Source organism: Eptesicus fuscus, chromosome 11 (assembly GCF_027574615.1).
Source record: "Eptesicus fuscus isolate TK198812 chromosome 11, DD_ASM_mEF_20220401, whole genome shotgun sequence".
NCBI lineage: Eukaryota > Metazoa > Chordata > Mammalia > Chiroptera > Vespertilionidae > Eptesicus > Eptesicus fuscus.
In genome coordinates, this window is record NC_072483.1 from 63,822,913 (window position 1) to 63,847,435 (window position 24,523).

The 24,523-nt window shown below is 38.0% G+C and overlaps 1 protein-coding gene across 3 annotated transcripts in view; it reads right to left on the reverse strand.

Moving 5' to 3' along the window:
* The window catches only part of PSMD1 (proteasome 26S subunit, non-ATPase 1), an 81,917-nt gene that overhangs the window by 49,448 nt on the left and 7,946 nt on the right, over window positions 1–24,523 (reverse strand). For all 3 annotated transcript variants that reach the window (XM_054722764.1, XM_028137260.2, XM_008160206.3), the window contains exons 5-16: window positions 20,061–20,266; window positions 18,588–18,731; window positions 15,852–16,078; window positions 13,389–13,449; window positions 11,404–11,532; window positions 8,819–8,907; window positions 8,066–8,144; window positions 7,390–7,563; window positions 5,842–5,953; window positions 4,843–5,039; window positions 3,593–3,688; window positions 2,184–2,248 (exon numbers count right to left, since the gene is read on the reverse strand). In XM_054722764.1, coding sequence (XP_054578739.1) covers window positions 2,184–2,248; window positions 3,593–3,688; window positions 4,843–5,039; window positions 5,842–5,953; window positions 7,390–7,563; window positions 8,066–8,144; window positions 8,819–8,907; window positions 11,404–11,532; window positions 13,389–13,449; window positions 15,852–16,078; window positions 18,588–18,731; window positions 20,061–20,266 — 1,579 coding nt within the window. The remainder of the gene's footprint in view (window positions 1–2,183; window positions 2,249–3,592; window positions 3,689–4,842; window positions 5,040–5,841; window positions 5,954–7,389; window positions 7,564–8,065; window positions 8,145–8,818; window positions 8,908–11,403; window positions 11,533–13,388; window positions 13,450–15,851; window positions 16,079–18,587; window positions 18,732–20,060; window positions 20,267–24,523) is intronic.

A 24,523-nucleotide genomic window follows, 5' to 3' on the forward strand; every position in this document is an offset into this window, starting at 1 on the left:
TTAGCTAATCAACTTCCTATTTGGCAGAATATGCACACTAGGCCACTGATTTATATAACTTGAAATATAAAGTCACTCATAGGGAGAATGAACAGCTGACAAGAAGCAAAACAAAGAAAGAGACTATCATGAGTAGGATTCTTTACACAAGCCAACAGTTACTAAGAGTACACCTAGAAGATATACTTTCCATACTAAAATTCTCTAGTTTTAAAATCTTTAAAATACCCAAACCTTTCTGGATAGCAATAATAAAATCATTAGTTTTTGTTTTTGAATTGTGTCTAAACTCTAGAACAAAGATTTAAGAAGGTGAGGATCACAGCTCAGTTAAAACGATATATCAAAGATGATAGGAAAGAAATAGAATTATTCAACTTCTATTTTGCTTCTTCCATCTTTTCTCTTAGGAGAATGATTTTTAGACCAGAAAGATAAAAAGTAATGTGAAGATGGATCAAAATGCAAAACAGGTAAAGAGAATGACTGCCTTAAATGAGTTCAAGTCTCTAAAATTAATGAACCACCTCCCTGAAATAGAACTTGCCGATGTAATCATAGAACTACTGCTTACAAATGTGAGGAAAAACAGAAAATCGCAAAGGTACAACAAGACTGTAAGTGTCTAAATAAAATATTCCCATGTTCAGAACGAATCTTTTCAAGAAAGAGGATTTGAGAAATTAAAAGTAAAGTCGGGTGCAGATCTTTAAAAAAAAAAAAAAGTAGAATAGCTTAATATACATAGGTTTTGTTAGATCTTAGAAAAGGAATAAACACTTGATGCATCTATACATTTACTAAATTAAGAAACAATAAGCAACTAATCACATACCTTGTTTTGAAGGTATCAAACTAGCAGATCTGTGTAATACCTTTAGAATTTAGTGAAGGCTCTCTAGTATCTTTGTAAACAAGTTGGACAAATGAGGGTTAGAGGATAATACAGTGAACATTAGTATTTGGTTGAACAACCTCATTCAATAAAACTCACAGGTATAAGGAGAAACCAATTAGCATGCCATATGGGTCTGTGCTCTGCAATTTTACTCAACATTTTTATCTACAATAGGAAGAAAATATTTTATAGCCTGCATTAATTGGATAGCTTCCTATCTGGGATATAATGGAGAAGATCCTGTAATCAGTTCATAGTAGATGGTCAATAAATATTTGTCAAGTTATATCACAACTCTCTATAACAAAGGTTCACTCCCAGGAACTTGGGGTAGAAAATCTATACCAGAGGTTAAAAGGATATGAGACACTTGACTCATCTAACATATACCCTGGGAACTTATTTTGTGTAATTTCATCACAAGTAAGCTGTAACAAGCAGTGTTCAAACAGAGCTTAAAAGAAGTACTTTTAATTTTCCTTTGTTATATTTTAAGATAAAAACAAAACAGTGGTATTTGAGATCAGAGCTAAGCAGACAGTGAGAATTAATGGAAGAAGCACTACTGAATCTACCACCACTATTATAATTACCACTAATGCACACTTAAACAGCACTTATTATTGCCAGAGCCTGTGCTAAAGGCTTTAGCTAATCATAAAAACACATACACAAATATTATACCCATTTCACCGACAAGGAACCTGAGGCTTAAGGAGGCTAAGTAGCAAGCCCAAAGTTACTCAGCTAATAAGTGGCAGAGCCAGGATTCAATACAGGCAGATTGGTTTCAGAATGTGTCCTCTCAATCACAACTATATTATAATACCAAAAGCATCTCCAAATCTTTAAGCCCCAAAATAGTATTTTTAAATCTGCAAGATTTTTTTTAATTACCATTTTGCATTTAAACAAAGCCTATTACCTTTTACTTTCATGAAAGAGCTTCAAGTACTCTATAAACCTGTGTAAGAGGTATCATCCCATTTGAATGGACAATATACATGGAAAGAGGAATACTGAAGGTGTTACTCACATTTTAAAAAGTGAATAAGCAGAAATGTTACAAAAAATAGAAATAATAAGTGACTTTACTCTTTCTCAAATAGGTTCTCAGAATCCCAAGACAAACTTGCTTCTCAGTAAGGTGACCAGTACTAATCTTATTGTTAAATGGTCCTTATTCTAAACCTAAATATATTCCTCAGGTATTTGAATTTCTGTTTAGTTACTAACTATAAAAAGAAATGGAATATAAACAGAACTGGAAGTTAGAAATTATTACCTGAATAGAATGAACCCAAGTGATTCTACTGCTGCCCTTCTGACATCGTCATTAACATCACTCACCTGGGAAAAAAATGTATGATTACATTATACCATGCATTTTATTACCAGATCTCAAACTAATAGGGGCCAACATCATACAAATATACATTAGACCTCATTAATATGTTATTCTTTTACTAGAGGCCCGTTGCAGGAAGATTCCTGCAAGAATAGGGCTTCCTGCGGCCTGAGCGAAACAGAGAAGGGAGCGAAGCCCGCCAAGGCGGGCTTCCCTCCCACTGCTGCCACCGCCGCTGCCCCACTTTCCGCTTTTCCTCCCTCTTCCTTGTACACTGTCTTCAGTCTTCGCTCTGTGCCTGCAAATTAACCATCATCTTAGTTGGGTTAATTTGCATACTCACTCTGATTGGCTGGTGGGAATAGCAGAGTGATGGTTAATTTGCATGTTTCTCTTTTATTAGTGTAGATTAGAATGTCTTTCCCCAATTTAGAAAAACTTGTCTCAGAATGTCTTTATTTCAGGGCTTATAAGTTTTAAAACTTGGGTGTTTAAGGTTCAGGACTACTTCTACAGACTATTTCAGGGGCATTATGGCTTTTGTGGGCTACTATGAAATCCTAATCATTCCTTCAATGTTATTTTCAAAAATTTATTCCTAAGGTTCAAGCAAAATGCAAATATTTAGAATATACCACATTCTGCACTGATAAAGGATGAACTACTAGTAAGTACTGTGGGATGTGAATATCTCTGGGAAGGAATTATGAATAGTTATAAGCCCATTCTGCATGGGAAGTATTGACTTTGGGTTTATCTTCTCCCAGCATCATGAGAGCAGAAACCTACTAGTAAGTACTGTGTTAAGACATATGTAGAATGCCTGCTATGTTACCAGGCAACAGTATTTATTGTTGATAAGCTATATTTGGATTAGGAGGACTGAGTGAAAAAGCCTCTTGGAAAACATGGGCATTGGCTTTCCTGTATGTTTTTCTTGAAACAGAGCATTTTCCTTGGGGGTACCTGAAAGCTAACTTCACAGGCTGTGAAAAGAAATGGTTCCTATTGTTCATTAGATTTCCTGATCATAGGGTTGCTGCACAAACTCACATAGTCTAGTCTCTAGGGTGCCCCTTGGAGTAGAGTTTCAGAAGTCATTGCACCTGAATGACTTTAAGGACTTTCATTCAAACTGACATACTGTTATCCTGTCCTTCATCCTTCTGAAAAGCTATGTGAGCCTGATGCTTAGATACAGCTGATCGTGTCCTATGAACGTGAATCTGAACCTGAGACCACTGATAGAGGTCATGTGATGTGGGTGCTGCACTCACCTAGACATGTAGGGTCCATTTGCAAACTTTCCCTTCCATCCCATCCCCAAGAAAGATCACAGTACTTACAGCAACATGTAGTAGGCGTCGTATAGCTTTGTTGTTACCTGAGCCACAGTAAGCCATGGCTACAGTATACATTCCAGACCGTCGAAGAATTGGGTCCTAAGAAAAAACAATTCAACATCAATCACCAACTTATTTCAAATAATAACTTCTATAGATGAATGGGCATAGTTGTATGCACTGAGAGAGTTTGTTTTAGGTAGGAAAAGATGAATTCAAGAACTATTTTGTGGTTGGTATTTTCTAAATGAATGGGGAAATAAGACTAACATGAGTAGAATTAACTGCTTAAAATTGCCAACATTCTGTGAAACATAACATGCCTGTTCTGCCTCATAAATTCTAGAAAGTATAAACTCGGTATCAACACCTACTGCCCTGTGACACTCACTTCCATTTATCAAAGGGACACAAAGAAGCCAGTTTCTATTCCATATTCTAACTTGCTTTTATTTAATTTGTTGGAACTGAACACTGAGTAAGAAATATGGAGGTCTGATAGTTGAGCAAAATAATTAGTCATTTTTATCAGTAAATTATAGCAGTGGTTCTTTTTTTTTTAAAATGTTTTTATTGATTTTTAGAGAGAGAGGAAGGGGGAATTACAGAGAGATAGAAACACTGATGAAAGACAGACATCGGCTATCTCCTGAATGCCCCTCACTGGAGATTGAGCTCACAACCCGGGGCATGTGACCTCTTGGTTCATGGGTTGATGCTCAACCACTGAGTCACACTGGCCGGGATAGCAATAGTTCTTTTAATCAGATTATACAGGATGGTATACTGCTGACTACTTATAATAATATCAATGTGAAAAGCAAACAAAAGACAATGGAAAAAACCTCATTCAATTAAGTAAGTAAAGATTGGCACTATTTTTTAAATGAAAAACAAGGAAGTAAACTTTACCTTATTAAATGATTATGAAATCATTCCAAAAACACTATTTCTAAAAGGAATTAACTTGTAAATTACTAAGTAAACATTTTTTGTTTTATCTGAAAATCATTGATCTGAAATCTTCATTAAATTTTAAATCCTCAACTTTAGTTTACATCTACTAATCAGTATTTTTGTTTTCTAAATTCTATTAGGTTTTATATACCTTATGAAAAGTTGTATTAACAAATGTAGCTAGGTGTTCTGAAGGGAACAGAGATAATTTCCAGTGAAGCTAAGTGTTTTATAAATGGTGGAAATAACTGGAAGATGAGGGAGTGCAAAGAGAAGAGGATCTATGTGTGATTCACCTTATCACGGCAGAGAGATTCAATGAGAGCATCGGCCTCTTCCATCCTCCCGTACATTACTAGTGCAATGCCAACTGCAAGACCACGCAGAATCTTCTCATGTTGAGTTTCTTGTGCATAGCCGACCATGTCCTCAATAGCCTGGGCATTTTTAGAGCCCAACATAACCAAACCTAGGGCCAGGCCAGCTGCTTCCCCTAGTGAGTAAAAAATTAAAGAATAAGAGCTATGTATATAAACTCAATACAACATACCCTATTGGGAGTGGCATATTAGCACCAACTATCAAAAACAACCATTATCCCTGCCTGTATGGCTCAGTGGTTAGAGTGTTGACCCGCTAACTGAAAGGATGTGGGTTCAATTCCGGTCAAGGGCACTTACCTGGGTTGCAGGTTCCCTGCCTTGGTTGGGGCACATTGAGGAGAAAACCAATTGATGTGGCTTTCTCACATCAATGTTTCTCTCCTCTCTCCCCATCCCTTCCAGTCTTTCTAAAAATTAATGGAAAAAATATCCTCCAGTGAGGATTAATAAAAAACGAAACAACCGAATCATAAGCTTCTGATTCCATTTTTTCAAACCATCTGATAAAAAGGAAGTTATTTTATGTAGTTGTATATTTATAGCTTTTTTCTTTTGAAATCTTAACTGATGGTATCATAGTAATCTACAGTGATTTCAAAGGAAACATTATGACATTTTTTCTACATTATCACCTAGCAGATAGTCCTATGACATAAGTAGGTCACTCTAATAAATTTGTATTTGTATTTACAAAAGTCAGTTATATAGAGATATACACAGACTATACCATTTTTAAAAGCCTTAATATTACAAACATTTTTTTGAGTTTGACAAATGGGGAAAAAATCCACTACCTCTTCAACGAAGAGAATCATTAGATTTTTAAGAGGCTACACAAATTATAGGTAGAAAATAAATTACAGTTAAATTAAATAAACCTAAAATTTGTTGTCTTTAGAAAGAATCACTTACCTGTCACAGCATCATCCTGATAAAGGTTTGTTTTTAGCAAATCATACACATCCTGGCGTGCAGTCCCCATGGCAGCCAAACCAAGGCCCAGACTGCCACCATGTCGAACGATCTAGGAGAAAAAGCATGGGCTCCACTGATGTAGTACATTGTACTTAAAATTCAAGCTTTAATTCTAATTTCAAAATATATTTTGATTTGAAAATCAAAAGGCCAGTGGTAACCTCAGAAATTTCAATTTCCAAAGAATGGTGCCTGCTGATACAAAATAATAGTGAATTTGAAAGTGAATAAAAGAAAGAAAATGTGGAGCAATATTAACTCTCTTTCAATACATTTATGTACGAGGAAGAGAAAGATGACAACAACTAAGAGGAAGTAGCAAGTGCCAAAGAAAGTTTCTGTTAGGATAGGTGAGACATGCTTATGGGCTGAGGGGGGAAAGACAGCATAGAGGGAGGCTGAAAAGAAGAAAAAGGTAGATCTAATGGAATATGGAATAAAGTGGGAGAAAATGGAGTCAAGAGCAAAAGTTGGTCTTTACTTGAAGAGGAACATTTGGTCATCTTTCATTTTTGAAGGCACAGTATCTTTTTATTGGTGATAGCACCTCAATCTTGCTTGAAGAATATTGCTCCCCCATTGATTAGTCTTGGTGGGACTGTTATTAAAGAAGCTTCTACCTTCCTCTAGCCAAAGTATTGGCCTATGACCCAAAGTTAGGTCAACTGGATGCTTCTCTGGAATTTTAATCATTCTTAAGTGGAATGACCCAAGGACCAAAAACATTTAAGTTCACTCATCCTAACAGCAGGGCCCTAAAGAGACAATTCCAGTATTCCTATTAACTATTTCCCTATAGCTGCCCTGGCTCTTAACCTTTGTGAGAACTGGTTCATCAGCTTGTCCTTTAATTACATAAGCTACTTCCAATAAATTCCTTGTTTAAGTTAGTCAGAGGTGATTTCTGTTGCTGGCAACCAAAAAGCTTTGTCTGATAAGAAAGTTTTTACCTGAAACCAGAGGAAGTAAGGTAAAGGTAGGTAAGATCTTGGATAAGGGGCTTACAAACTGGAACAGATGTTTATATTGGCCTCAATCTTTTCAATAAAATAGGAGGACAAAGTTTTTCGGCTGACTCAGCTACTCTCCTAAAAGGTTTCTAAAGATTCTAACATAAACATTAAAGTCTAAAATCCTATTTCAAGGTACCTTAAAATAAGATAAGGCTAATTAAGTTATTTCAAAAATTTACATTTAATACTTATCAAAGATCAAAACAAGCAAGAATTCTGATTCCCAAGAGAGGATATGCAATTTCTTTGGAACTAGTTTCCTGCAAAATGATAGGATTAGACTAAATGTTCACTAAGGTCACCTATATAACATTACAAAACTCTAAAGTGTGGGAATAAAACATGTGTTTTGAAAACAATACTGTTGGGGACTTCCCAAATAAAACAAAATTTCTATTCACTAAAATAATTTGGCAAATGTTTTCCTGGGCCCTTAACTAATGAAAATTTAGTTTTCTATTTTAACACTTACATCATTGCTGGCATTCTTAAGCTGGTTAAGCAGATAGTCAATTATATCACCACCATGATTGGCATGGATTAGACCTAACGCATAGAGACCTCCACCTTCCTGATAGGCTGATCCTGGAGAGGTGTCCTTGGGAAGATATGTTGCCATTAACTGTAATGCTTCCTTCTCATGACCCTGTAAATTGGAGCCACAACAAACATGTCAGTAAGAGAAAGTAAGAAAAAGAGCTAACATTTTCTATGATAATTGCTTTTCTCCAGCATGTTCACTTGCTAAAAGAGAAGGAGAAAGTGGGGCTCTCTTAAACAACTTTATCACTTGAATGAGAGAAGAGCCTTTCAGAGACCCAGTCATATCCTACTTAGAAACAAATGCTTCCATTTTTTCCCTTGTTTTGTAACATTTCCCCAAATTCATCTTATATTATGCAAACAATTTATTTCAATTCATCCTTTGAGAAATGGCTTAGATAATCTTCATAGGAAAAGGATTTTCACCTTTTATTAAAAACAAGCACATTTATATATACTTTAATATCTTACTTTATCCTTCTCTATAAGAGGACTAATTTAACAAAATGTACATGTCAACGAATTATAGTAAACTTCTACATTTTATTAATTCCAGAAAAATTGCTCTGTTCTAATGCCTGTTTCCACTCATCAGTGTATATTACCTTGTGAATTACACCCAAACTGGCTGTAGCTGTAAATTTTGCCCAGTTAGTGGCCCTGGCCAACCATTCCAAGTTATCTCTGTAAGAAAATAAAATTAAGTAATACTACTGAAATAAACATCCTAAGGCATTTTATAATTCTAAAGTCAAAGCATTGAAAATTTACCTTGAACTATTGCAGATCATTTCACTGTATGGATCACAAATTACTGCAGATTCTATTTTACCTAAGTTGTTCTTAATATTTTGAAGACTTTTAAAAAATGCATAATATGTAATTCCACTATGAACAAAAGCAAAACTATACTAAATTTCTGAGCTTAATGTATTTCATTCAAAAGCTGATACTCAAGCCAATTAATGAAGAGAATTAATTTTGCCTTAAAACAAGTAAGGCCCTGGCTTGGTAGCTCAGTTGGTTAGAGAGTTTTCCTGATATGTCAAGGTTGCGGTTTGATCCCCAGTCAGGGTACTTACAAGAAACAACCAATGAATGTATAAATAAGTTGCACAACAAATCTATCTCTTTCTCTCTCTAAAATCAGTAAATAAAAAAACTTAAAAAAAGGAGAAAGAACCAGTCTTAATTAAAAAACAAATAGGCATATGCAATAAGTAAATATATAAAATAACATAAATAAAATTTAAAATCCAGGACTGGCAGCAGGGGAAGTTCTTCAATCCATGTAACAATGTCAACAGAGTCTCTGTTAAAGATGACTGTACAAAGCAGAAATCTTCCAGTATATTTACCTAAGAAACTGGTCACTGGTAGTCCCACAATGCATAAAAGAGTTTGCTATAACAGTTGCTGTATGACATACAGAATTCCGTACTGCATCCTTACAAAAACAAACAGATTTTTATCATTGGCAGAGTATTCATACATATTGCAAACTCACCCATGAACACACAACCAGAGTCCCTGTTTTACAGTGAAACATGAATGAATTGAACTAATATATTTAAAATAATGGATCTTGGCTATCCTAATAAAGAGGGAATATGCTAATTGACCATCACTCCATCACAAAGATGGCTGCACCCACAGCTGAGGCCAAATTCCCTTAAGGAGCCTTAACGAGCAATCAGCAGGGACCTGAGGCCACGCCCTCCTCCACCCCCGTGGGGCTTGACAGGGGACCTCAGGCCATGCACCCCACCCGGCAGGGCTTGACAGGGGACCTCAGGTGGTGCCTCCTGCCTTGGCATCAGCCCAGGGGACCTCAGGCCATGCCTCCTGCCTTGGCACCCGGTCAGGAGATCTGAGGCCATGACCCCTGCCCGGCGGGGATTGACGGGGGACCTCAAGGTGCGCTTCCCGGCCTGGTGCTGGGCTAGGGGACCTCAGGCTGCTCCCCCTGCCCCAGCACCAGGCTGGGGGACCTCAGGCCGTGCCCCCCACCCAGCGGGGATTGACGGGGGACCTCAAGGTGCACCCTCAGTGCTGGGTCGGGGGAACTCAGGCCGTGCCCCCTGCCCAGTGGGGCTTGACGGGGAACCTGAGGCTGCGCCACCCCCCCTGCCAGTGGGGCCTGATGGGGGACCTGAGGCTGCGCCTCCCTCATGGTGCCGGGCTGGAAGACCTCAGGCTGCACCCCCTGCCCCAGCACTGGGCCAGGGGACCTGAGGCTGCACCCCCCTGCCTGGCAGGGCTTGAAGGGGACCTCAGGCCATGCTCCCCACCCAGAGGGGCTTGACGGGGGACCTCAAGGTGCACCCCCAGTGCTGGGTCGGGGGAACTCAGGCCGCACCGCCTACCCAGTGGGGCTTGATGGGGGACCTCAGGCCATGCCCCCAACCCAGCAGGGCTAGACAGGGATCTCAGGCCGTGTCCCCCACCTGGCGGGGCTTGACGGAGGACCTCAAGGCACGTCCCCCGCCCCATCTAGGGGACTGCAGGCCACACCCCCTGTCCTGGCACCAGGCCAGGGGACCTGAGGGTATGCCCCCTGCCCGGTGGGGCTTGACAAGGGTGGGACTGGCCGGGTCTGGATCTAGCCCAATGGGGCGGGAGGGGGGTCTGGATCTCACATGATTTTGAGGTGCATGTGGATGGGTGGGGACCTGACTCTGGGTTCCCCTTTTAATGTGTACGAATTTCATGCACCGGGCCACTAGTTTCTTTATAAAGATTAAAAACAAGCAAGTCAAACAGAGCTTTATTTGTGGTTTTAACTTGAGGTCAATAGATTTTAGGTAGGATAATTTAGGTAGTAGATTTTCTAGTTTTGGGGTTCTGAATAGTTTAACTTACCATTTCTCTAAACTCAAGGTCTCCAAGGTGCTGCAGTAGCTTGAGGAGCAATGCTATACCTCTTTTGGCACTGTACCTCTGGCAGCCATCAAGTAATCGTGTGTATTTTTAATAAGACTATATTATAAAGATTAGTTTCAAATAATTGCCATAAGTGCAAATTATGTAATTCTGTTTCCTTTCGCCATTTGTAAAAATTGTATTAAAAGTTTGGAGAAGCATTATTACATATGCTTTAATCAACTATTTAGTAATGGAATAGTATATGAATTTTTTTTTAAATGGGGTAAGTTAAGAACCACTGCTCTCAAGTTTGCAATTTAGTGGAAACAGACACATAAGCTATATCAATGTGCTGACAAGTGCTTTTGTCCAAGTGCTACATGTATACATTAAAATAAAAAGAGAGCTAAAGAAAATGGGGAGAAAAAATCCACTGATTAGCACAAAAACAGGAACTCAATCAATATAAAGTCTCTTTCTTTTTCAACAAGTTTAAGAGTTTCTCCCATTGTTATTTTTATATTAGAGGCCCAGTACATAAAAATTCATGCACTGGGGGGGCAGGGGGGGGGTCCCCTCAGCCTGGCCTGCCCCCTCTCACAGTCCAGGAGTCCTCAGGGGCAGGAGGCGACTGGCAATCAGAGAAAGGCGACGCCCCATCACACCTCTGCTGTTGCCACTGCTGGCAGCGCAAGCCTCAGCCGGCCCTGGTTACCTAAGCCTCAGGTGGCCCTGGGAGGCTGGGAGGCTGAGGGGACTGGGGGACTCCGGAGGCAGGTATGTGAAGCGGGGCTGAGGGGACTGGGCAACGCCATCTTGTGGCTGTGGATGCTGCCATCTTTGAGGGCGTGGCAGTCAATTAGCATATCCCCTCCTTATTGGCAGTTAGCATCGCCATCTTTGTGATAGTGTGAGGGTCAATTAGCATATTCCCTCTTTATTAGATAGGATAAAAACTTATTTCTACAGTCAGGAATAAAATGCAACAAAGTATTCAATAAGAAATAACTACAAGTACTTATATTCAACAAATAAATATTTTTTAAAAGGCTCCATTATAGATAGATGAATTTCCTACCTTTGTGCTTTTTAGGATCATGAGATCTGTGTTATTATTTCGTATTAAAAATTGCAGATGTAACTCAATAGCCATTTCACCACTTAAAATTTTAATCATTTTCAAAGTCTGATCCTTGGGCTCTGGACTCTGCCAAAACAATAAACAAATAAAAATTCATATATTACTGAAATCCACTAAGGCAACTTTATTTTAACAGCCCAAAACCAGTAAAATTCAAATATTTCATACATACAATACTCATTTTAACAGGATCTGGAAAACTCATGTATAATTTATTTATTAGATACCATTGAGATATGATAATAGCTTGATAGAAGAATGTAATTCGTTGTGAACTAGCTTCCAATGTAAAATATTTTTTAATATAAAAAAATAAGGTGTAAAAGAATAACTAATTACTGATGATATATAAGGAAAATTTTTATACAGAGCCAGCTAATACTTTATGTGAGGAACTGCTAATCCAAACTGACAAAATCCAAAGCATCTTTAATCAACACACCTATATGATCTCATGAAATACCAAGCTATCAATCAACAAAACTATCCATCCAGTTGAAGTTTATATACCTGAGCATCAGAAACCAAAAGTGCTGATGATGGAAAAATTTATATCCATTAATATTGCTGCTCTAATACTTATCTAAGTTTTCTAAACACCATGAATACTAAGAAAAACAAAGACAACCAAATTGCTCCCCCTGAGATAAGTTGCCATTTATATAGAGGCCATAGTTTTTCTCCCCCTGTGACAGGTAAGTCAGTTATTCTGAATGAAGTTCACTCTTTGGTTAGAATCTAGAGCAAGCATGTCAAACTCGCGGCCCACAACAAATATTTTTGAGGCCCAGCCAATATAATGGTATGTAAGAAATGTTTTAATAAAAATTTCGTAACTTGATTTTTACAATATCCTGTTATACATAACTAGAGGCCCAGTGTATGAAATTCGTGTGGGGGTGGGGAGGGTGTCCCCCAGCCCGGCCTGCACCCTCTCCAATCTGGGACATCCCCCTCGCAATCCAGGACCGTTGGCTCCTAACTGCCTCTGCCTGCCTGCCTGATCACCCCAACCGCCTCTGCTTGCTGGCCTGATCGCTCCCTAACTGCTCCCCTGCAGGTCTGATTGCCCCCTAACTGCTCTCCCTGCCAGCCTTATCGCTCCTAACTGCCCTCCCCTGCCGGCCTGATCACCCCTAACTGCCTCTGCCTCGGCCCTTGCCACTGTGGCTTTGTCCGAAAGGACGTCCGGAAGATGTCTGGTCTAATTAGCATATTACCCTTTTATTAGTATAGATTATTAATAACGAACTACAACGTTTGCTAATGACTGATTACTATAATTATGTTGCATTCATTTCCCTTACGCGCCTTACACACAGGCACATCATTTCTCTCCACTAATACTAGCAGTGAATATTTTAGCAGCAATTGCCACGTCATTAGTCTTGGACTGACTTGTTTGGTGTGCGCATCAGGAAATATTTCACTTTCGGAAAACAAGAAAAATAGGTTTGTGTTATGCTTATTAATTTGTGTAGTTATTCAGTGTCTGGTAAGTTAATGTTCAAGAAAAAATATTAATTTTTATTAAAATGTTCTATTATCTTATGTTAATGATTACTCATTTATTTCAGCCCTTTGTATTCAGCATGTCTCTATTGAAATAAACCTACGTGTCTATGAAAATTGAAGCTTTTGTTTTTTTGTGGCCCACATAAACTTACAACTTTGTTTATTTGGCCCGTTAGCCTTTGAGTTTGACATGCTTGATCTAGAGATTGGATTTCATCTAAGTTAGGTACTTACTGGTACTTTAAAATTTTACTTTTTACAAAAAACATTTTTTTATAAAATGACTTTGGTGTCAAACCTAGTAATAAACCTCCAAAAAAACAGGTGTGTAACACTTTAAAATAACTTACAATATACTGTGGGAATATATGTTAAACAGCAACCATGACTTTAAAAAGCACACTTACCGCTTCTGGTGTCTTTCCTACAAGTATACTACCTGTCTTTTCTTCTGTTTCCATTGACTCACTAAAATGAAAAGAACCAACAGTTACTAATCTGATAAATCTCTTCTGAACAGCATGTCTGGGTGATATGTTACCAAATTTAAGATCTGAACTATGTCCAAATTAAATATTTTATAAGGAAAAATGTTTAATCACTTCATAAATATTGCTGCTAAAAAACAACAGGCAATAGCTGGTTTGGCTCAGTGGGCAGAGCGTTGGCCTGCTTACAGAAGGGTTCCAGGTTTGATTCCGGTCAAAGACACATGCCGGGGTTGCGAGCTTGATCCCCAGTGGGGGGCAGGCAGGAGTCAGCTGATCAATGATTCTCTCTCATCATTGATGTTTCTATATCTCTCTTCCTCTCCCTTCCTCTCTGAAATCAATAAAAATATATTTTTAAAAATCCACAAAACAGCCCTAACTGGTTTGGCTCAGTGGATAGCGTCGGCCTGCAGACTGAAGGGGCCCAGGTTCGATTCTGGTCAAGGGCATGCACCTTGGTTTCGGGCACATCCCCAGTAGGGGGTGTGCAGGAGGCAGCTGATGGATATTTCTCTCTCATCGATGTTTCTAACTCTCTCTCCCTCTCCCTTCCTCTCTGTAAAAAAATCAATAATGTATATATATCTGAAGAAACAAAAACAGAAAAGATTCTAATAAGACAGACATGGTTCAGTTATTAAATTTCCTCCAAATATATTCATAAGAAATATACAAAGCAGTTAACTAGGTTAGAAAAATGCATGAGCAACAAAACCAGGTGACAAAGTATCCCCCAAGTTCCCCAAACACAGTTAGGTGGAGGTACACCATTAATAGCTTACAAAGCCAGTTTGATGTGAAGCAGCTGGGCTGCAATAACTCTCTTTTTTTAAAATATCTTTATCAATTTCAGAAAGGTAGGGAGAGGGAGAGAGAGAAACATCAATGATGAGAAAGAATCACTGAATGGTTGCCTTCTGCACGCCCCCTACTGGAGATTGAGCCCACAACCTGGGGATGTGCCCTGACCAGAATTGAACCATGACTTCCTGGTTTAGAGGTTGATGCTCAACCACTGAGCCACACCAGCCAGGCTGCAACAACTCTTAAAACTAACTAGCCAACACTTCTTCTAAGTTGAAGCACTATACTTTGAGGAGGAAATGCTGAGTATAGAATCCAAATTAAAAAGAAAAAAGGTCCAAATAAAAGTGAGAAAGAAAACAGAGCCAAGAGATCTCAGAACATAAGACACCATTCGTTTAATACTTCACAACACAACAGAAGAGGAAATTCTAGAGGGACGTGAAATTACAAAAAGCACCTTAAATGAGCCTCTTTTGTAAAAGTTTAGGAAAATCTAATTTCAAGAAAGATAAGCCACAAAAAAGGTCAAAATAAAATCCCAAAAATATTGTAACAAAAAAATTTTTCAGAGGTAAAAGACATTTAAAAAATTATACAAGGTATAAAAGAATATTACATATCAGAATCAGAAAAACTCAGAAATGAAATAGAACTAGGAAAAAATTAGAAATGAAAGAGGAAAATGATAATTTCAGAAATGAAGATTAATTCAGAAGGAACATATGAGCAAATAACTATGACATAAGAAAGGAGAAAAAATAACAACAAACTAAACGTTATTCCACTAAGATCTGGGATAAAGTAAAGATGTTCATTTTCATCACTTCTATCTAATAATGGATTGTAAATGCTAGTCAACGCAGAACAAGGGAGAAAAGGTATAAAAGTTATAAAGGAAGAAATTAAAATTTCTAGTCACAGATGACATGATTCCTATGTAGATAATTCTATGAAAGGATCTTTAAAAAAATTTACTAGACCTACTAAGTGATTTAAGCAAGGTTAGTATACAAAAAACAATTGTATTTTTATATATTAATAACAAATAATTAGAAATTGAACTTTAAAACATACCACTTGTAACAACTTCAAAAACCATAATATACTTAGGAATAAATTTAAGGAAATAGGTGCAAAATCTCTGCACTATAATCTACAAAACATTGCTGAGAAAAACTAAACTGAACTAAAGACACATGTATATTTAGTTCTAATAAAAGCACAAAAAACTGAGAATGTTTCATATTTCTAAATACCTAAGTCCTGAAATCTAGCCCACCTGCCCCTCCTGAGGTTTATATTTTACTGGATTAGATGGCAAACATGCTGCCCTACAGGCCCTCCCTGTCAGAAAATCACTTTCACTTCTTTCCCGAAGGGTCCATTTCTCTGCTTTTCCTTAATGTGCCCAGCACAGTGCAAAACAAAACAGCTTTTAATGAAACTTTACAATCTATGAAAGCTAGTGGTAAAATTTATTCTTAACATGTGCAGACTATGAACATTCCACCTATTTCCAAAATAAAATAAAGATTTTTCAATTAGTTCTGATGCAGAAAAAGATACTTATACCTGTCTTTCTCTGATCCTGGAATAGTACCCGTATTGGTGGATCCAGGCACAGAAGGGATAGGGGTGCCAACAGTTCGAAGATTCTGGATTACAGATGACAAAAACTGCTGGCTAGCACTTTCATATAAATCAAAACAAATCTGATAAGCCATCAGGAGGTTGTCTTCCTTCACCAGTTTTTCTAAGATATCACTCACAGCCTGGGGATCATCTAAGAAAATTAAGCACTGAAATGCAGATAAAGAACAATTACACAATAAATGGAAACTGTCTATTAGATACTTTAGAATGACAAACAGTCAACATATAGGAAACTTTAAAATATTAAGTATAAGCAAGTTGGGGCAGACTAACCAGCTAGTCTAGCACTCCACTTCTAATTCTGGCATAAAGTTTTCCTTAAAATGGAATTGGCCTTCCAAGAAAATCCATACAAATTATACTCACAACTCCTAATATTGTGCCTGGCAATTAGCAGTATTCAATAAGTGGTTGATGAATGAATCTTGGCTTCTTTAAATCTTACTCATAATTTACATTTATGTGTTCCTTGTAATTTCTGCTTTACCATAAATTGTAGTAGTCATTCACTCATTTAAAACACAGTGTATTGTGCTTGGTCAGGACAAGATGCACTAAAATGACCATTTTGAAGCATTTCTCTAACTACTCTTATGATCTGCCATGTTTTACCAAAATAATACAATAATGTTAGAATTTTTTTTAAAGAATGAATTTAAAATTTCTTGTTCCTTTCAGTAGCAAATAACTCAATTTTAGAATGAACACATAATCAAAGTTAGTAATATTAAGAATAGGAGCCCTAGCCAGTTTGGCTCATGTCGGCTTGCGGACTGAAGGGTCCCAGATTCCATTCCGGTCAAGGGCACATGCCCGGGTTTTGGGCTCGATCCCCAATGGGGGTCGGGCAGGAGGCAGCCAGTCAATGATTCTCTTTCATCATTGATGTTTCTATCTCTCTCTCCCTTCCTCTCTGAAATCAATAAAAATGCATTAAAAAAAAAAAAGAATAGGAAAGAATAGAAAATAAATGGCAAGTAACAGGGGACTGGCTTAGTGAGGCAAATACATCCACTAAATGACTACTACACAATCAAGAAGGAGTTAGAACAACAGTCTGTGAAGAGTTAGTACAAAAAATGTTAAATTGAAGGACATATCTAATTGGTACTGTTTGCCTCCAGAAAAGGGAATTTGAGAGCTAGAAGAAAGGGGTGAGAAGAATTTTCACTGTATACTTTTGATTCTTTTTGAATTTTGAATCATGTGAATGTATTATTACTTGTTCAAAATATATCTTGTCGAAACCGGTTTGGCTCAGTGGATAGAGCGTCGGCCTGTGGACTGAAAGGTCCCAGGTTCGATTCCGGTCAAGGGCATGTACATTGGTTGCGGCCACATCCCTGGTGGGGGGTGTGCAGGAGGCAGCTGATCAATGTTTCTCTCTCATCAATGTTTCTAGCTCTCTATCCCTCTCCCTTCCTCTCTGTGGAAAATCAATAAAATATATTTTAAAAAATATATATATATATATCTTAAAAATATAAATTTAAAAAGTTTTAAAGGCACAATAAGAGCTAAAAAAAATAAAATTCCCTCTGAGGAGTAAAACTGAAGTACAGAGAGGGAGAAGGCAGAGGACAACTGCTTTTTATATAAATTTTTAAAAACTACTTAAAATGTAGTATTAAAAACTACTTAGAAGCAAACAAAACTCAAAAAAATCTATAGAGAAAACTGAAAGGAAACATACTAAAATGTTAAGTTGACTTTGGGTGATACAAATATGGGTATTTTTCTTCCAGCTTTTTGTTTCAAACTTACTTTAAAAAACATTAAAACAAGATGTATTAACCTAAGTTTTAAAAGTTTATACAGGATGAAAACACATTTAACAAACACAATGTATGATAAAATGTTATGCTCTAAGCAGAATATAAGATTTACACAGTGTGACAAATGTTAAAAAGTAAACCCAAGTGCACTTCCAGCCAATAAAATATAATGTAGCCACTGAAAAGAATGAGGTAGTGCCTCTGTGCTAATAAGTGGAGGACAAACATATCTATGCATTACCTTTGAGAAAAGACCTAGGAAAGGAAAATATATATTTTTTGTTTTATATATTTTCTGTACCATCTGAATTTTTAAAAAACGTGTAAGCAAATTCATAAATGAAAAGAGGTAAATATACACATATGTGTTTGGGTAATGAAACCAAAGATAATTTTACACTTGAAATCCTTTCTAGAATGATATAACAGAGATATACTATTTTTATGTTTTCTTCTACCTTTTTTTTAACCTTTATTTCCAAAATTTCCTTAAATGCTTGGATTATTTAAAAAATATAAAAAGAATACAGGCAGGATATAAAAGATGGACAAAGACTTGACTTGAGGTGGTGAACACACGATAGTGCACAGATGACGTGCTGTAGAAGCATGCACCTGAAACTTATATAATTATGTTAACCACTAGCGTCACTCCAATAAATTCAATAAAAAGGGGGAAAAAGCATAGAAAGCATAGATTATAACAAAATAAGCTTTTAGTTTTGTGAGATTCAATTTCTTATAGGTAAAAAGGAATATAAACTATATACCATATCTTCATAGGGCTGTGAAGACAATTAAGTTAGTAATGCAATCAAATGTAGTATTATGTAATATAGTGAACCCAACAGTACAATGTAAAGTAATATAATGTAATTACCTGACAAACATTGATAAAATCGGGTTTCTCCAGGTTCATGTAGATTTTAACTAGAACTCTTAGTACTTTATTCCGAAACTGTTTATTCTGCATTAAAGACATGCAGAGCTTGAGGCTATAAGCTAGCATTCCTGAGACATCATTCTGAAAGAAATAATTTAAAGATATATCATTATCTGATTACATTACAAGCAGGGACAGTAAGTATTGTTTCATAAAACAAGTTTTATCTATATAAAGATGTACACTGGGATGTCAAAGTAAGATGCATTTCTCACTCTGCTTTATTCTTTTTTAAAACATTTATCACCCCTTTACCTTATATGCAGGGATGGGCAAAAGTAGGTTTATAGTTCCCCTGTAATTATTTGCCTTGCTGCCTATTCCTCCAATGTTCCATTTGGGCAGGGACTTTGTTGGCATTTCCAATACCTAAAATAGTCTGGCACATAGTAGGCATTCAAAAAAGAAATCTTTGTTGAACGAATGAAAACAAGTATTTTCATTCTATTCACATAAAGACAAGGAGAGGCTATAACTACACAAAAATGAAACAGTAAAACAAGGGCCATTCTATCACATTGGGTGGTACATTCATTTATTCATTTAAACAAATCTTACCACTGCTACTCAACATTGCCTTGGGCTTTGGAGATACAGTAGTGAACTAGGCACAAAATACCTGTCCTTATGGAGGTAATAAAGATAGATATTAACTGCCTAATAATACAATCAATTAATTACTATAGTGGTAAACACTATGAAAAAAATATAGGTCTCCAAGAGATTAACAAAAGAATTGGATCTAGTCTTTGCAGTAGGGGTTGAGGAGAGTATGGGTGGCAGGAATTGATGGAAGGCTCTCTAAACAAGTGACAGTTCAGTTGAACTCTGGACCTTGAACTAAAATAAAGCAGGTAAAGGAAAAAGGAAAATAATTTTGGCAGAGGCAATATTTTTAGCAAGGGGAACAAGGCAGGGTACATTTAGGAACGGAGAGGAGGTCAAAATGGCTGGAGTGCAGAGAGCTAGCAAATGGAGAATAGCAAGTGGACATGCAGATCAATGTCCACTCAACTCAGTCTTCCATATTTCTGATCATTTTGGTTGATGATTTACAATTGTCATAATTATTGCAAAAGATTCCCAAACCAGAAATCCAGTTTGTAATTTTAGTCATAAGTCTAAAAATATAGCAGTGTATCAATAGTCTTCTTAGAAAGGGCAGGATAATTAATTCAACCTCCTCATGCAAGACTTTAAAGGAATAAATACAGTAAGATAAAAGTAGATATTCAGGTGAACACAAAACACAACCAAGGTTCTTAAAAATAAAACATTAGGGCAAAAGAGCACCTTATTATTTCTAAACCAGATTTTCTTTTCACTACCTATGAGAGAGATTCTATTTTAATAATTTCCTTTGCTGATTCCCCACCAAAAACAATCTCTAAAATCATACCATCTACCTACCGACTCCAATATAGTCTTTTCAAAGATATCCAGTCTTCGTGTCTCCAGAGCAATGCCGATAGCTTGCTTATATTTGTGATCATCCAGACATCGCTGGAACATTTTATTCACAATGCCTTCCAATCTCTGGTCAATTGGTTTTCTTTCTCCTTCAGGCAAATCTGCATTTTCCACGCACTGTTTGGTGTAGTGATCAATGCATTTTGCTATGAAGAAAATAAAATAACTCTGGTCACCTTGTAAATGGGGCCAAGCTACTAGAAAGGACAATACCAACATTTATAATCATAAAAACTTATGGGATGACTATAGAGTAATAAGCACATTTCAATATTTTTAAATGCAGAAGTTATACATTCAAATTAATAATCTTCCCTTCATAACAGTTATATTGGAGGACTACACATTAATTCAATAAGGCTGATATTATTGAAAACATTTCTATCTTGTTACTTTATTTTGACCAAAATTATATTAAACAACTTGACTAAACTACGTACTCAAAAGAGCTGGCTACAAATAGCTGCTGTTTTACTTTCAAAAAACAAACCCTTGCTATTATTGATGATATTAAAAAAGACCTATTATATCGCCGATACCGGTTTGGCTCAGTGGATAGAGCGTCGGCCTGCGGACTGAAAGGTCCCAGGTTCGATTCCGGTCAAGGGCATGTACCTCGGTTGCGGGCACATCCCCAGTAGGGGGTGTGTAGGAGGCAGCTGATCGATGTTTCTCTCTCATTGATGTTTCTAGCTCTCTATCCCTCTCTCTTCCTCTCTGTAAAAAAAAAATCAATAAAATATATATTTTTTAAAAAAGACCTATTATAGCAATTATCACATGGCAATAAATTATTAGACTTCTTTACAATAATAAACTATTAGATCCTTGAGAAAAGTGACTGTGTCTAAATCATCTTTGTAGAATAATGGTGAAATGACTTGAACTGTGCCACAGGTTCTAGAGGCAATTCCAAAGATTTCTAAAATTGTAGCACACTAACTGAAATAGTCATTGTCTCAATGTGAGGTGAGTAGAAGCTACTCACACTCCCTCACCCCAGGAGTCTAAAAATTCACGCAATGGTGTATGTGTACAAGTTGGCTTTCCATTCACAATAATTTGGGTGGAAGGGGAGGATGGAGCCACATACTGAAGGGTGCCAATGGTGCACTTGATAAAAAACACTTAAGACGTAGCCAGTTTTTCTCAGTGGTTGGAACATCGGCCCAAGGACTGAAGGGTCATGGGTTCGATTCCAGTCAAGGGCACGTACATTGGCTGTAGACTCAATCTCTGGACACAGTCTGGGCAGGTGAGGGAGGCAACCAATTGATGTGTCTCTCTCACATCAATGTTTCTCTCTCTCTGTCTCTCCCCCTCCCTTCCACTCTCTAAAAATCAATGAAAAAAACATCCTCAGCTGAGGATTAACAAAAAAAACACAAAATAAAAAAATAAAATAAAAAACCCACTTAAATTTGTTTACAATTTATACCACTTTGCAATCACACTATGAACTTTTCAGGAAAAAACAAAAAAGAGAATTTCCCTAAGCCTTCTTCTACCTTCATATTGGAAGATAGCCCCCCATTTTGAATGACAAATGCAACAGTATCCTCTCTATTAGTATAATTCATTGCCTTGTCGCTATCTCCTTTAAAAGAGAAGAAAGGCTACAAGGACAGTTGCAAACTATAGCCGCAGGAAACAGAAATGATTTGAACTACCATAAAGAATTGCTGTCGAGCCTGGCTGGTGTGGGTCTGTGGTTCAGTGTTGACTATGAACCAGGAGGTCATGGTTTGATTCCTAGTTGGGGCACATGCCCAGGTTGCAGGCTCGGTCCCTGGTAGGGTGCAGGAGGCAGCCAATCAATTATTCTATCACATCATTGATGTTTCTCTCTCTCTCTCCCCTTCCTCTCTGAAATCAATAAAAATATATTTAAAAAAAGAAGAATTACTGTCTACCAGATGACCCATGCTAATGGATCTATACTTTAGGGGAAGCAAAGGACTTTTATAAACTAGAATATACCACATTAAGGATCCCTTCAGGTAGAACTACACAGGTTCAGATACAGTTAAGAAGAACAAAGTGGCAGTCACAAAACAGACCTTAAACAATTCTGGTTGCAGAAAATCTTCCCCAGGCCGTAATATAAGCTTTTTGAACCAAATGTAGTTAAGTGAGAAAACATTACCCCTACCCATTAAAGAGGAACCTAAGAATTATAGAATTTAGGGAGTTTTCCTTAGATTATAACTGAGGAAAAATGGTACATACCAGTTTTAAATCTTTGCTCTCACTTAGCAGGTTTATGTCATAACTACATCCCAGAATCATTTCCAGCAGGTCTTATCATAACTGGGAGAAGATTTACTAGTCTTGAATTTTCTGGATGAACTGTTTATGGTGTTAAGACAATAGGAAGCCTTTCCCAATTTTTATTTTGTATATCCTCTCATAAATTCCTCAGTTTAAAAAATATTCATTCTAACAATTCCTATAAAACTAGAAGTGTGAGCCCCACGTCCACATAAAGAAAAGCAAACAGAACTCGCCTGTTGACTAACACCCACTTTCTATAAGGAAAGATAAATAACGTTTAGAGATAGGGAAGGCATCTACCATCTCACAGCCCTATTCAGACCAAAAGTCCTGTTTAAAGCATGACTTATAAAATAACAGCTTTGAAAGCACTTGCAGATCAATACTGTAAAAAAATTATCAACATTCTTCAAATAAGAGAAAATAAATAAGGAGATTAAGTATAACTCCTCACATTTAACTTAATGCAGGAAAGTGCTCTAGTTTCAAATAACATATATGGTCTATTCTTTTTTTTTTTTTATTTAAATATTTTTATTGACTTCAGAGAGGAAGGGAAAGGGAGAGATAGAAACATCAATGATGAGAAGAATCATTGATCAGCTGCCTCCTGCATGCCCCCTACTGGGGATTGAGCCTGCAACCTGGGCATGTGCCCTAACCAGGAATCGAACTGTAACCTCCTGGCTCATAGGTCGATGCTCAACCACTGAGCCATGTGGCCGGAATGTACAGTCTATTCTTTTTTTTTTTTTTTTTTTGCTATGGTCTATTCTTTAAAACGAGGCTGGGGGACATCCAGCCAGGCCATGTAAGGCCCTAGAAATCATTTGGTCTGGTCCTGCCACTGAATTAGGGGTGAGTTAATTAAATGTTTGACCAAATAAAGCAGGCTAATTTAATTTGTAAGTTGATAATTTTGTATGGCCCTCAAATCTATATCCTACCTAATAAAAGGGAAGTATGCAAATAACCATCACTCCGCTACACCCACGATTGGGCCGGCAGCAGGCTGGGGGCGGGACTTGGGGTGGCCAATTGGGCTGACAGGATGAGTGGGGGGCAGGGACTCACGAGTCCCAGCCTTCCTCCCGCCCCCCCGTTCCTCCCGCAGGCCCCAACGGCACTGCGGGAGGACTGATGGAGCCGGCGGAAGGCGCCGGTGGCGGAACTCGGGGTGGCCAATTGCGTGGCTGCCAGCACCAGTTTTCCTCTGGCCACCCGCCGATCGGAGCGCCTCCCGATCGGAGTTCCTCTCGGGGTGGCCGATCGCGCTGGCAGGAGGCGCTCCGATCGGTCGGCGGGTGGCCAGAGGAAAACTGCTGCTGGCAGAAAACTGGTGCCGGCAGCCAGGTGAAGGAAGGTCTATTGCACGAAACTTTGTGCAACGGGCTTCTAGTATATATATAAAAGCCTAAGCAACCGGCTGACTGACTGATAGCTATGACACACACTGACCACCAGGGGGCAGATGCTCAACGCAGGAGTGGAAACCACAGGCATGGAAACACGGAACAGACTGATAAATCTCAGAGGGAAGGGGGAAGGGGGGAGGGTGGGAAGAGATTAACCAAAGATATTATATGCATACTAGAAGCCCGGTGCACGAATCCCTTGGCCTGGTATGCGCCCTCTTGCAATCTGGGACCCCTCAGGGGGTGTTGGAGAGCCAGTTTTGACCTGATCCCCACAGGCCAGGCCGAGGGACCCCACCGGTGCACAAATCCTCTAGTGATGTTATAAATATCCAAATGGTCCTTGGCAGAAAAGTTATTCCCCACCCCTGCTTTAAAACCATTTGTTCTTGCCCTGGCTGGGTGGCTGTTACGTTGAGTGTCACCAAAGGATTGCAGGTTCAATCCCAGTCGGGGTGAGTACAGGAGGCAACTGATGGATGTTTTACTCTCACAACAATGTTTTTCTCTCTCTCCCTCTCTTTAAAAAGCAATAAAAAACATAGCCTTGGGTGAGGATTAAAAATGAACGAATGAATACGGTCAAGTTATTTGCACCTTTTCACACCATCACAGCAAAAACTTTAAAAATGTGAAAACAAAATCCTACTTAGAACTTCAGGGACATTTGAAAACACCCCTTTGAATAACCCTGTGCAGCATTTCCCAACTTCT